We start from the raw sequence: 14,704 nt of genomic DNA on the forward strand, positions 1-14,704 counted from the left end.
CTATATCAGTCCTCTAATACAGGACTAGTAAAGGCCCAGAGTTACAGACTGCTATATCAGTCCTCTAATACAGGACTAGTAAAGGTCTGTTAATACAGAACTAGTAAAGGTCTGTTAATACAGGACTAGTAAAGGCCCAGAGTTACAGACTGCTATATCAGTCCTCTAATACAGGACTAGTAAAGGTCTGTTAATACAGAACTAGTAAAGGTCTGTTAATACAGGACTAGTAAATTCCCAGAGTTACTGACTGCTATATCAGTCCACTAATACAGGACTAGTAAAGGCCCAGAGTTACAGACTGCTATATCAGTCCACTAATACAGGACTAGTTAAGGCCCAGAGTTACAGACTGCTATATCAGTCCTCTAATACAGGACTAGTAAAGGCCCAGAGTTACAGACTGCTATATCAGTCCTCTAATACAGGACTAGTAAAGGTCTGTTAATACAGAACTAGTAAAGGTCTGTTAATACAGGACTAGTAAAGGCCCAGAGTTACAGACTGCTATATCAGTCCTCTAATACAGGACTAGTAAAGGTCTGTTAATACAGAACTAGTAAAGGTCTGTTAATACAGGACTAGTAAATTCCCAGAGTTACTGACTGCTATATCAGTCCACTAATACAGGACTAGTAAAGGCCCAGAGTTACAGACTGCTATATCAGTCCACTAATACAGGACTAGTTAAGGCCCAGAGTTACAGACTGCTATATCAGTCCACTAATACAGGACTAGTTAAGGCCCAGAGTTACAGACTGCTATATCAGTCCACTAATACAGGACTAGTAAAGGTCTGTTAATACAGGACTAGTAAAGGTCTGTTAATACAGGACTAGTAAAGGTCTGTTAATACAGGACTAGTAAAGGTCTGTTAATACAGGACTAGTAAAGGTCTGTTAATACAGGACTAGTAAAGGTCTGTTAATACAGGACTAGTAAAGGTCTGTTAATACAGGACTAGTAAAGGTCTGTTAATACAGGACTAGTAATACAGGACTAGTAAAGGTCTGTTAATACAGGACTAGTAAAGGTCTGTTAATACAGGACTAGTAAAGGTCTGTTAATACAGGACTAGTAATACAGGACTAGTAAAGGTATGTTAATACAGGACTAGTAAAGGCCTAGAGTTACAGACTGCTATATCAGTCCACTAATACAGGACTAGTAAAGGCCCAGTGTTACAGACTGCTATATCAGTCCACTAATACAGGACTAGTAAAGGTCTGTTAATACAGGACTAGTAAAGGCCCACAGTTACAGACTGCTATATCAGGCCCAGAGTTACAGACTGCTATATCAGTCCTCTAATACAGGACTAGTAAAGGCCCAGAGTTACAGACTGCTATATCAGTCCACTAATACAGGACTAGTAAAGGCCCAGAGTTACAGACTGCTATATCAGTCCACTAATACAGGACTAGTAAAGGCCCAGAGTTACAGACTGCTATATCAGTCCTCTAATACAGGACTAGTAAAGGCCCAGAGTTACAGACTGCTATATCAGTCCTCTAATACAGGACTAGTAAAGGCCCAGAGTTACAGACTGCTATATCAGTCCACTAATACAGGACTAGTAAAGGCCCAGAGTTACAGACTGCTATATCAGGCCCAGAGTTACAGACTGCTATAAGTCAGTCCACTAATACAGGACTAGTAAAGGCCCAGAGTTACAGACTGCTATATCAGTCCACTAATACAGGACTAGTAAAGGCCCAGAGTTACAGACTGCTATATCAGTCCTCTAATACAGGACTAGTAAAGGCCCAGAGTTACAGACTGCTATATCAGGCCCAGAGTTACAGACTGCTATATCAGTCCACTAATACAGGACTAGTAAAGGCCCAGAGTTACAGACTGCTATATCAGTCCTCTAATACAGGACTAGTAAAGGCCCAGAGTTACAGACTGCTATATCAGGCCCAGAGTTACAGACTGCTATATCAGTCCACTAATACAGGACTAGTAAAGGTCTGTTAATACAGAACTAGTAAAGGTCTGGTAATACAGGACTAGTAAAGGTCTGTTAATACAGAACTAGTAAAGGTCTGTTAATACAGAACTAGTAAAGGTCTGTTAATACAGGACTAGTAAAGGTCTGTTAATACAGGACTAGTAAAGGCCTGTTAATACAGGACTAGTAATACAGGACTAGTAAAGGTCTCTTAATACAGGACTAGTAAAGGTCTGTTAATACAGGACTAGTAAAGGTCTGTTAATACAGGACTAGTAAAGGCCCAGTGTTACAGACTGCTATATCAGTCCTCTAATACAGGACTAGTAAAGGCCCAGAGTTACAGACTGCTATATCAGTCCTCTAATACAGGACTAGTAAAGGCCCAGAGTTACAGACTGCTATATCAGTCCTCTAATACAGGACTAGTAAAGGCCCAGAGTTACAGACTGCTATATCAGTCCTCTAATACAGGACTAGTAAAGGCCCAGTGTTACAGACTGCTATATCAGTCCTCTAATACAGGACTAGTAAAGGCCCAGAGTTACAGACTGCTATATCAGGCCCAGAGTTACAGACTGCTATATCAGTCCACTAATACAGGACTAGTAAAGGCCCAGAGTTACAGACTGCTATATCAGTCCTCTAATACAGGACTAGTAAAGGCCCAGAGTTACAGACTGCTATATCAGTCCTCTAATACAGGACTAGTAAAGGCCCAGTGTTACAGACTGCTATATCAGTCCTCTAATACAGGACTAGTAAAGGCCCAGAGTTACAGACTGCTATATCAGTCCTCTAATACAGGACTAGTAAAGGCCCAGAGTTACAGACTGCTATATCAGTCCTCTAATACAGGACTAGTAAAGGCCCAGAGTTACAGACTGCTATATCAGTCCACTAATACAGGACTAGTAAAGGCCCAGAGTTACAGACTGCTATATCAGGCCCAGAGTTACAGACTGCTATATCAGTCCACTAATACAGGACTAGTAAAGGCCCAGAGTTACAGACTGCTATATCAGTCCACTAATACAGGACTAGTAAAGGCCCAGAGTTACAGACTGCTATATCAGTCCTCTAATACAGGACTAGTAAAGGCCCAGTGTTACAGACTGCTATATCAGTCCTCTAATACAGGACTAGTAAAGGCCCAGAGTTACAGACTGCTATATCAGTCCTCTAATACAGGACTAGTAAAGGCCCAGTGTTACAGACTGCTATATCAGTCCTCTAATACAGGACTAGTAAAGGCCCAGTGTTACAGACTGCTATATCAGTCCTCTAATACAGGACTAGTAAAGGCCCAGTGTTACAGACTGCTATATCAGTCCTCTAATACAGGACTAGTAAAGGCCCAGAGTTACAGACTGCTATATCAGTCCTCTAATACAGGACTAGTAAAGGCCCAGAGTTACAGACTGCTATATCAGTCCTCTAATACAGGACTAGTAAAGGCCCAGAGTTACAGACTGCTATATCAGTCCTCTAATACAGGACTAGTAAAGGCCCAGAGTTACAGACTGCTATATCAGTCCACTAATACAGGACTAGTAAAGGCCCAGAGTTACAGACTGCTATATCAGGCCCAGAGTTACAGACTGCTATATCAGTCCACTAATACAGGACTAGTAAAGGCCCAGAGTTACAGACTGCTATATCAGTCCACTAATACAGGACTAGTAAAGGCCCAGTGTTACAGACTGCTATATCAGTCCACTAATACAGGACTAGTAAAGGCCCAGAGTTACAGACTGCTATATCAGTCCTCTAATACAGGACTAGTAAAGGCCCAGAGTTACAGACTGCTATATCAGTCCACTAATACAGGACTAGTAAAGGCCCAGAGTTACAGACTGCTATATCAGGCCCAGAGTTACAGACTGCTATATCAGTCCACTAATACAGGACTAGTAAAGGCCTAGAGTTACAGACTGCTATATCAGTCCACTAATACAGGACTAGTAAAGGCCCAGAGTTACAGACTGCTATATCAGTCCTCTAATACAGGACTAGTAAAGGTCTGTTAATACAGGACTAGTAAAGGTCTGTTAATACAGGACTAGTAAAGGTCTGTTAATACAGGACTAGTAAAGGTCTGTTAATACAGGACTAGTAAAGGTCTGTTAATACAGGACTAGTAAAGGTCTGTTAATACAGGACTAGTAAAGGTCTGTTAATACAGGACTAGTAAAGGCCCAGTGTTACAGACTGCTATATCAGTCCACTAATACAGGACTAGTAAAGGCCCAGAGTTACAGACTGCTATATCAGTCCACTAATACAGGACTAGTAAAGGTCTGTTAATACAGAACTAGTAAAGGTCTGGTAATACAGGACTAGTAAAGGTCTGTTAATACAGAACTAGTAAAGGTCTGTTAATACAGAACTAGTAAAGGTCTGTTAATACAGGACTAGTAAAGGTCTGTTAATACAGGACTAGTAAAGGCCTGTTAATACAGGACTAGTAATACAGGACTAGTAAAGGTCTCTTAATACAGGACTAGTAAAGGTCTGTTAATACAGGACTAGTAAAGGTCTGTTAATACAGGACTAGTAAAGGTCTGTTAATACAGGACTAGTAAAGGTCTGTTAATACAGGACTAGTAAAGGTCTGTTAATACAGGACTAGTAAAGGTCTGTTAATACAGGACTAGTAAAGGTCTGTTAATACAGGACTAGTAAAGGTCTGTTAATACAGGACTAGTAAAGGCCTGTTAATACAGGACTAGTAATACAGGACTAGTAAAGGTCTGTTAATACAGGACTAGTAAAGGTCTGTTAATACAGGACTAGTAAAGGTCTGTTAATACAGGACTAGTAAAGGTCTGTTAATACAGGACTAGTAAAGGTATGTTAATACAGGACTAGTAATACAGGACTAGTAAAGGTCTGTTAATACAGGACTAGTAATACAGGACTAGTAAAGGTCTGTTAATACAGGACTAGTAAAGGCCTAGAGTTACAGACTGCTATATCAGTCCTCTAATACAGGACTAGTAAAGGCCCAGAGTTACAGACTGCTATATCAGTCCTCTAATACAGGACTAGTAAAGGCCCAGAGTTACAGACTGCGATATCAGTCCTCTAATACAGGACTAGTAAAGGTCTGTTAATACAGGACTAGTAAAGGCCCAGAGTTACAGACTGCTATATCAGTCCTCTAATACAGGACTAGTAAAGGCCCAGAGTTACAGACTGCTATATCAGTCCTCTAATACAGGACTAGTAAAGGCCCAGAGTTACAGACTGCTATATCAGTCCACTAATACAGGACTAGTAAAGGCCCAGAGTTACAGACTGCTATATCAGTCCACTAATACAGGACTAGTAAAGGCCCAGAGTTACAGACTGCTATATCAGTCCACTAATACAGGACTAGTAAAGGCCCAGAGTTACAGACTGCTATATCAGTCCACTAATACAGGACTAGTAAAGGCCCAGAGTTACAGACTGCTATATCAGTCCACTAATACAGGACTAGTAAAGGCCCAGAGTTACAGACTGCTATATCAGTCCTCTAATACAGGACTAGTAAAGGCCCAGAGTTACAGACTGCTATATCAGTCCTCTAATACAGGACTAGTAAAGGCCCAGAGTTACAGACTGCTATATCAGTCCTCTAATACAGGACTAGTAAAGGCCCAGAGTTACAGACTGCTATATCAGTCCTCTAATACAGGACTAGTAAAGGTCTGTTAATACAGGACTAGTAAAGGCCTAGAGTTACAGACTGCTATATCAGTCCTCTAATACAGGACTAGTAAAGGCCCAGAGTTACAGACTGCGATATCAGTCCTCTAATACAGGACTAGTAAAGGTCTGTTAATACAGGACTAGTAAAGGCCCAGTGTTACAGACTGCTATATCAGTCCACTAATACAGGACTAGTTAAGGCCCAGAGTTACAGACTGCTATATCAGTCCACTAATACAGGACTAGTAAAGGTCTGTTAATACAGGACTAGTAAAGGTCTGTTAATACAGGACTAGTAAAGGTCTGTTAATACAGGACTAGTAAAGGTCTGTTAATACAGGACTAGTAAAGGTCTGTTAATACAGGACTAGTAAAGGTCTGTTAATACAGGACTAGTAAAGGTCTGTTAATACAGGACTAGTAAAGGCCTGTTAATACAGGACTAGTAATACAGGACTAGTAAAGGTCTGTTAATACAGGACTAGTAAAGGTCTGTTAATACAGGACTAGTAAAGGTCTGTTAATACAGGACTAGTAAAGGTCTTTTAATACAGGACTAGTAATACAGGACTAGTAAAGGCCTGTTAATACAGGACTAGTAATACAGGACTAGTAAAGGTCTGTTAATACAGGACTAGTAAAGGTCTGTTAATACAGGACTAGTAAAGGTCTTTTAATACAGGACTAGTAAAGGTCTGTTAATACAGGACTAGTAAAGGTCTGTTAATACAGGACTAGTAAAGGTCTGTTAATACAGGACTAGTAAAGGTCTGTTAATACAGGACTAGTAAAGGTCTGTTAATACAGGACTAGTAAAGGTCTGTTAATACAGGACTAGTAAAGGTCTGTTAATACAGGACTAGTAAAGGTCTTTTAATACAGGACTAGTAAAGGTCTGTTAATACAGGACTAGTAAAGGTCTGTTAATACAGGACTAGTAAAGGTCTGTTAATACAGGACTAGTAAAGGTCTTTTAATACAGGACTAGTAAAGGTCTGTTAATACAGGACTAGTAAAGGTCTGTTAATACAGGACTAGTAAAGGTCTGTTAATACAGGACTAGTAAAGGTCTGTTAATACAGGACTAGTAAAGGTCTGTTAATACAGGACTAGTAAAGGTCTGTTAATACAGGACTAGTAAAGGTCTGTTAATACAGGACTAGTAATACAGGACTAGTAAAGGTCTGTTAATACAGGACTAGTAAAGGTCTGTTAATACAGGACTAGTAAAGGTATGTTAATACAGGACTAGTAAAGGCCTAGAGTTACAGACTGCTATATCAGTCCACTAATACAGGACTAGTTAAGGCCCAGAGTTACAGACTGCTATATCAGTCCACTAATACAGGACTAGTAAAGGCCCAGAGTTACAGACTGCGATATCAGTCCTCTAATACAGGACTAGTAAAGGCCTGTTAATACAGGACTAGTAATACAGGACTAGTAAAGGTCTGTTAATACAGGACTAGTAAAGGTCTGTTAATACAGGACTAGTAAAGGTCTGTTAATACAGGACTAGTAAAGGTCTGTTAATACAGGACTAGTAAAGGTCTGTTAATACAGGACTAGTAAAGGCCTGTTAATACAGGACTAGTAATACAGGACTAGTAAAGGTCTGTTAATACAGGACTAGTAAAGGTCTGTTAATACAGGACTAGTAAAGGCCTGTTAATACAGGACTAGTAATACAGGACTAGTAAAGGTCTGTTAATACAGGACTAGTAAAGGTCTGTTAATACAGGACTAGTAAAGGCCTGTTAATACAGGACTAGTAATACAGGACTAGTAAAGGTCTGTTAATACAGGACTAGTAAAGGTCTGTTAATACAGGACTAGTAAAGGTCTGTTAATACAGGACTAGTAATACAGGACTAGTAAAGGTCTGTTAATACAGGACTAGTAAAGGTCTGTTAATACAGGACTAGTAAAGGTCTGTTAATACAGGACTAGTAATACAGGACTAGTAAAGGTCTGTTAATACAGGACTAGTAAAGGTCTGTTAATACAGGACTAGTAAAGGTCTGTTAATACAGGACTAGTAAAGGCCTGTTAATACAGGACTAGTAATACAGGACTAGTAAAGGTCTGTTAATACAGGACTAGTAAAGGCCTGTTAATACAGGACTAGTAATACAGGACTAGTAAAGGTCTGTTAATACAGGACTAGTAAAGGTCTGTTAATACAGGACTAGTAAAGGCCTGTTAATACAGGACTAGTAATACAGGACTAGTAAAGGTCTGTTAATACAGGACTAGTAAAGGTCTGTTAATACAGGACTAGTAAAGGTCTGTTAATACAGGACTAGTAAAGGTCTGTTAATACAGGACTAGTAAAGGCCTGTTAATACAGGACTAGTAATACAGGACTAGTAAAGGTCTGTTAATACAGGACTAGTAAAGGTCTGTTAATACAGGACTAGTAAAGGCCTGTTAATACAGGACTAGTAATACAGGACTAGTAAAGGTCTGTTAATACAGGACTAGTAAAGGTCTGTTAATACAGGACTAGTAAAGGCCTGTTAATACAGGACTAGTAATACAGGACTAGTAAAGGTCTGTTAATACAGGACTAGTAAAGGTCTGTTAATACAGGACTAGTAAAGGTCTGTTAATACAGGACTAGTAAAGGTCTGTTAATACAGGACTAGTAAAGGTATGTTAATACAGGACTAGTAAAGGTCTGTTAATACTGGACTAGTAAAGGTCTGTTAATACTGGACTAGTAAAGGTCTGTTAATACTGGACTAGTAAAGGTCTGTTAATACAGGACTAGTAAAGGTCTGTTAATACAGGACTAGTAAAGGTCTGTTAATACAGGACTAGTAAAGGTCTGTTAATACAGGACTAGTAAAGGTCTGTTAATACAGGACTAGTAAAGGTCTGTTAATACAGGACTAGTAAAGGTCTGTTAATACAGGACTAGTAAAGGTCTGTTAATACAGGACTAGTAAAGGTCCTCTAATACAGGACTAGTAAAGGTCCTCTAATACAGGACTAGTAAAGGTCCTCTAATACAGGACTAGTAAAGGTCTGTTAATTAATCAAATCAAATTTATGTATATAGCCTTTCGTACATCAGCTGATATCTCAGTGCTGTACAGAAACCCAGCCTAAAACCCCAAACAGCAAGCAATGCAGGTGTAGAAGCACGACTAATACAGGACTAGTAAAAGTTTACCTAGAGGAGAGTTAACAATGACCCCTACTGACGTTAACCTGCTCCAACACTATTCTAGATTACTGAGAATAGACTCCTATATCAACACCTACTGTACTCGGACACCATTCAAATCATATCAAACTTTCTTTGTCACGTGCGCCGAATATAACAAGTGTAGACCTTACAGTGAAACGCTTACCGGTACTTACAAGCCCTTAACTAACAGCGCAGTTCAAGAAGAGTTAAGAAAATATTTACCAGGTGGACTAAAATAAAAAGTGATAATTTCAAGTAACACAACAATAATGAGGCTCTATACAGGGGACGCCGGCACCGAGTCAGGAAGTCGTTTTTGAAATGCTGTGTAATATTTAGTTCTTATTGGACGTTGCTAACCTGTGTTGCAGAACGTCATGATGCTCTCTATGTGGTGGGGTCTCTGGATGAGACATTGGAGCTGAGAGGGATGACGTATCATCCCATCGACATCGAGACATCCGTTATCCGCTCACACAAGAGCATCGCTGAATGGTGAGGCACATTAATCTATACCCACATATCTGTAGTCCCACATCTACACACAAGAGACTCTAGTCCCACATCTACACACAAGAGACTCTAGTCCCACATCTACACACAGGAGACTCTAGTCCCACATCTACACACAGGAGACTCTAGTCCCACATCTACACACAGGAGACTCTAGTCCCACATCTACACACAGGAGACTCTAGTCCCACATCTACACACAGGAGACTCTAGTCCCACATCTACACACAGGAGACTCTAGTCCCACATCTACACACAGGAGACTCTAGTCCCACATCTACACACAGGAGACTCTAGTCCCACATCTACACACAGGAGACTCTAGTCCCACATCTACACACAGGAGACTATAGACCCCCACATCTACACACAGGAGACTATAGACCCCCACATCTACACACATGGGACTATATAGTCCCACATCTACACACATGGGACTATATAGTCCCACATCTACACACAGGAGACTCTAGTCCCACATCTACACACAGGAGACTATAGACCCCCACATCTACACACATGGGACTATATAGTCCCACATCTACACACAGGAGACTCTAGTCCCACATCTACACACAGGGGACTCTAGACCCACATCTACACACATGATACTCTATAGACCCACATCTACACACATGGGAATATATAGTCCCACATCTACACACATGATACTCTATAGTCCCACATCTACACACAGGGGACTATATAGTCCCACATCTACACACAGGGGACTATATAGTCCCACATCTACACACAGGAGACTCTATAGTCCCACATCTACACACATGGGACTATATAGTCCCACATCTATACACAGGAGACTCTATAGTCCCACATCTACACACATGAGACTCTATAGTCCCACATCTACACACAGGAGACTCTAGTCCCACATCTACACACAAGAGACTCTAGTCCCACATCTACACACATGATACTCTATAGACCCACATCTACACACATGATACTCTATAGACCCACATCTACACACATGGGACTATATAGTCCCACATCTACACACATGATACTCTATAGACCCACATCTACACACATGGGACTATATAGTCCCACATCTATACACATGATACTCTATAGTCCCACATCTACACACAGGGGACTATATAGTCCCACATCTACACACAGGGGACTATATAGTCCCACATCTATACACAGGAGACTCTATAGTCCCACATCTACACACATGGGACTATATAGTCCCACATCTACACACATGATACTCTATAGTCCCACATCTACACACAGGAGACTCTATAGTCCCACATCTACACACATGATACTCTATAGTCCCACATCTACACACAGGAGACTCTATAGTCCCACATCTACACACAGGAGACTCTATAGTCCCACATCTACACACAGGAGACCCTATAGTCCCACATCTACACGCAATATACAGATTAACTCAGAGACTCGTGATATCTTTCAATGTCAGGTGTTGTGTAGCATGTATTCGAAAATTATTTGTGTAAGGTCAAACTTGATCAGTTCTATATCAGACCACTGAACTCCTGTCTTCCCTGCTTTTCCGGTCTCTCCTCCTCTGTCTCCCCTTTCTTCCCCTGTCTCTCCCCGTCTCTCTCCCCTGCTTTCCCCCATTTCTCTCCCCTGCCTTTCCCCGTCTCTCTTCCCTGCTTTCCCCCATTTCTCTTCCCTGCTTTCCCCCATTTCTCTTCCCTGCCTTCCCCTTTTCCCGTCTCTCCTCCTCTGTCTCCCCTTTCTTCCCCTGTCTCTCCCCTGCCTTTCCCCGTCTCTCTTCCCTGCTTTCCCCCATTTCTCTTCCCTGCCTTCCCCTTTTCCCGTCTCTCTTCCTCTGTCTCCCCTTTCTTCCCCTGTCTCTCCCCTCTGTCTCCCCGTTTCTTCCCCTGTCTCTCCCCTGCCTTTCCCCGTCTCTCTTCCCTGCTTTCCCCCATTTCTCTCCCCTGCCTTCCCTGTTTCTCCCCCTCTCTGTTCTGTTTTTACTTGCTAGTAGTGGAGCTCACACTGTTAATACTGCCGGTATAGTCTGAACTTCTCTTCCTCTCCTCCCTGTCTCAGTGCTGTGTTCGCGTGGACCAACCTCCTGGTGGTAGTAGTGGAGCTGTCTGGGTCAGAGCAGGAGGCTCTGGACCTCGTTCCCCTGGTGACTAACGTGGTTCTGGAGGACCACTACCTGATAGTGGGTGTAGTGGTGGTGGTGGATCCAGGGGTTATACCTATCAACTCAAGAGGAGAGAAACAGAGGATGCACCTACGGGATGGCTTCCTGGCTGATCAGCTGGACCCCATTTATGTGGCCTACAATATGTAAACAACAACATGTCAACAAGATGTAAACACCTGGACCCCGTCTATGTAACGTGTAAACAGAGGAGGAGGAGGAGGGAGAGCCGCTCAGAGAATGAGAAATGGACTATGGACCACACAGCAGAAATGGACTATGGACCACACAGCAGAAATGGACTATGGACCACACAGCAGAAATGGACTATGGACCACACAGCAGAAATGGACTATGGACCACACAGCAGAAATGGACTATGGACCACACAGCAGAAATGGACTATGGACCACACAGCAGAAATGGACTATGGACCACACAGCAGAAATGGACTATGGACCACACAGCAGAAATGGACTATGGACCACACAGCAGAAATGGACTATGGACCACACAGCAGAAATGGACTATGGACCACACAGCAGAAATGGACTATGGACCACACAGCAGAAATGGACTATGGACCACATAGCAGAAATGGACTATGGACCACACAGCAGAAACCTCTTGGTGTCTCTTTCTCCCTGTTTGAGTCCCAGCAGAATAGTGATGGGTCTTGGTGGGGCTGTACAGTCAGAATAGTGATGGGTCTTGGTGGGGCTGTACAGTCAGAATAGTGATGGGTCTTGGTGGGGATGTACAGTCAGAATAGTGATGGGTCTTGGTGGGGCTCTACAGTCAGAATAGTGATGGTCTTGGTGGGGCTGTACAGTCAGAATAGTGATGGGTCTTGGTGGGGCTCTATAGTCAGAATAGTGATGGGTCTTGGTGGGGCTCTATAGTCAGAATAGTGATGGTCTTGGTGGGGCTGTACAGTCAGAATAGTGATGGGTCTTGGTGGGGCTCTATAGTCAGAATAGTGATGGGTCTTGGTGGGGCTCTATAGTCAGAATAGTGATGGGTCTTGGTGAGGCTGTATAGTCAGAATAGTGATGGGTCTTGGTGGGGCTGTACAGTCAGAATAGTGATGGTTCTTGGTGGGGCTGTATAGTCAGAATAGTGATGGGTTTTGGTGGGGCTCTATAGTCAGAATAGTGATGGGTCTTGGTGGGGCTCTATAGTCAGAATAGTGATGGTTCTTGGTGGGGCTGTACAGTCAGAATAGTGATGGGTCTTGGTGGGGCTGTACAGTCAGAATAGTAATGGGTCTTGGTGGGGCTGTACAGTCAGAATAGTGATGGTTCTTGGTGGGGCTGTACAGTCAGAATAGTGATGGGTCTTGGTGGGGCTGTACAGTCAGAATAGTGATGGGTCTTGGTGGGGCTCTATAGTCAGAATAGTGATGGGTCTTGGTGGGGCTCTATAGTCAGAATAGTGATGGGTCTTGGTGGGGCTCTATAGTCAGAATAGTGATGGGTCTTGGTGGGGCTCTATAGTCAGAATAGTGATGGGTCTTGGTGGGGCTCTATAGTCAGAATAGTGATGGGTCTTGGTGGGGCTGTACAGTCAGAATAGTGATGGGTCTTGGTGGGGCTGTACAGTCAGAATAGTGATGGGTCTTGGTGGGGATGTACAGTCAGAATAGTGATGGGTCTTGGTGGGGATGTACAGTCAGAATAGTGATGGTTCTGGTGGGTTGTACAGTCAGAATAGTGATGGTTCTTGGTGGGGCTGTACAGTCAGAATAGTGATGGTCTTGGTGGGGCTGTACAGTCAGAATAGTGATGGTTCTTGGTGGGGCTGTACAGTCAGAATAGTGATGGTCTTGGTGGGGCTGTACAGTCAGAATAGTGATGGGTCTTGGTGGGACTGTACAGTCAGAATAGTGATGGGTCTTGGTGGGGCTGTACAGTCAGAATAGTGATGGGTCTTGGTTGGGCTGTACAGTCAGAATAGTGATGGGTCTTGGTGGGGCTGTACAGTCAGAATAGTGATGGTCTTGGTGGGGCTGTACAGTCAGAATAGTGATGGTTCTTGGTGGGGCTGTACAGTCAGAATAGTGATGGTCTTGGTGGGGCTGTACAGTCAGAATAGTGATGGGTCTTGGTGGGACTGTACATTCAGAATAGTGATGGTTCTTGGTGGGGCTGTACAGTCAGAATAGTGATGGTCTTGGTGGGGTTCTACAGTCAGAATAGTTATGGGTCTTGATGGGCTGTACAGTCAGAATAGTGATGGGTCTTGGTGGGGCTGTACAGTCAGAATAGTGATGGGTCTTGGTGGGGCTGTACATTCAGACCAGGAAGGCAGGGGACTATATGGGACTGGAGGAGCAGGCAGGGGACTGGAGGAGCAGGCAGGGGACTGGAGGAGCAGGCAGGGGACTGGATGAGCAGGCAGGGGACTGGATGAGCAGGCAGGGGACTGGAGGAGCAGGCAGGGGACTAGATGGGAATGGAGGAGCAGGCGGGGGACTATATGGGACTGAAGGAGCAGGCAGGGGACTATATGGGACTGGAGGAGCAGGCAGGGGACTATATGGGACTGAAGGAGCAGGCATGGGACTATATGGGACTGGAGGAGCAGGCAGGGGACTAGATGGGACTGGAGGAGCAGGCAGGGGACTAGATGGGACTGGAGGAGCAGGCAGGGGACTAGATGGGACTGGAGGAGCAGGCAGGGGACTAGATGGGACTGGAGGATCAGGCAGGGGACTAGATGGGACTGGAGGAGCAGGCAGGGGACTAGATGGGACTGGAGGAGCAGGCAGGGGACTGGAGGCGCAGGCAGGGGACTGGAGGCGCAGGCAGGGGACTGGAGGCGCAGGCAGGGGACTGGAGGCGCAGGCAGGGGACTGGAGGAGCAGGCAGGGGACTGGAGGAGCAGGCAGGGGACTGGAGGAGCAGGCAGGGGACTGGAGGGGCAGGCAGGGGACTGGAGGTGCAGGCAGGGGACTGGAGGAGCAGGCAGGGGACTATATGGGACTGGAGGAGCAGGCAGGGGACTGGAGGAGCAGGCAGGGGACTATATGGACCTGGAGGAGCAGGCAGGGGACTGGAGGAGCAGGCGGGGGACTGGAGGAGCAGGCGGGGGACTGGAGGAGCAGGCGGGGGACTGGAGGAGCAGGCGGGGGACTGGAGGAGCAGGCGGGGGACTGGAGGAGCAGGCGGGGGACTGGAGGGGC

At 44.1% G+C, this 14,704-nt stretch overlaps 1 protein-coding gene across 5 annotated transcripts in view; it reads left to right on the top strand.

The window, feature by feature from the left end:
- The window catches only part of dip2a (disco-interacting protein 2 homolog A), a 279,281-nt gene extending 265,648 nt beyond the window's left edge, over positions 1 to 13,633 (top strand). For all 5 annotated transcript variants that reach the window (XM_046351249.1, XM_046351336.1, XM_046351426.1 and 2 more), the window contains 2 exons: positions 9,218 to 9,341; positions 11,418 to 13,633. In XM_046351249.1, the coding sequence (XP_046207205.1) occupies positions 9,218 to 9,341; positions 11,418 to 11,670 (377 nt within the window). In that variant the 3' untranslated portion in view covers positions 11,671 to 13,633. The remainder of the gene's footprint in view (positions 1 to 9,217; positions 9,342 to 11,417) is intronic.
- The last annotated feature ends 1,071 nt before the right edge of the window (positions 13,634 to 14,704 follow it).

Source organism: Oncorhynchus gorbuscha, linkage group LG01 (genome assembly GCF_021184085.1).
Source record: "Oncorhynchus gorbuscha isolate QuinsamMale2020 ecotype Even-year linkage group LG01, OgorEven_v1.0, whole genome shotgun sequence".
In the NCBI taxonomy this organism is placed as follows: domain Eukaryota; kingdom Metazoa; phylum Chordata; class Actinopteri; order Salmoniformes; family Salmonidae; genus Oncorhynchus; species Oncorhynchus gorbuscha.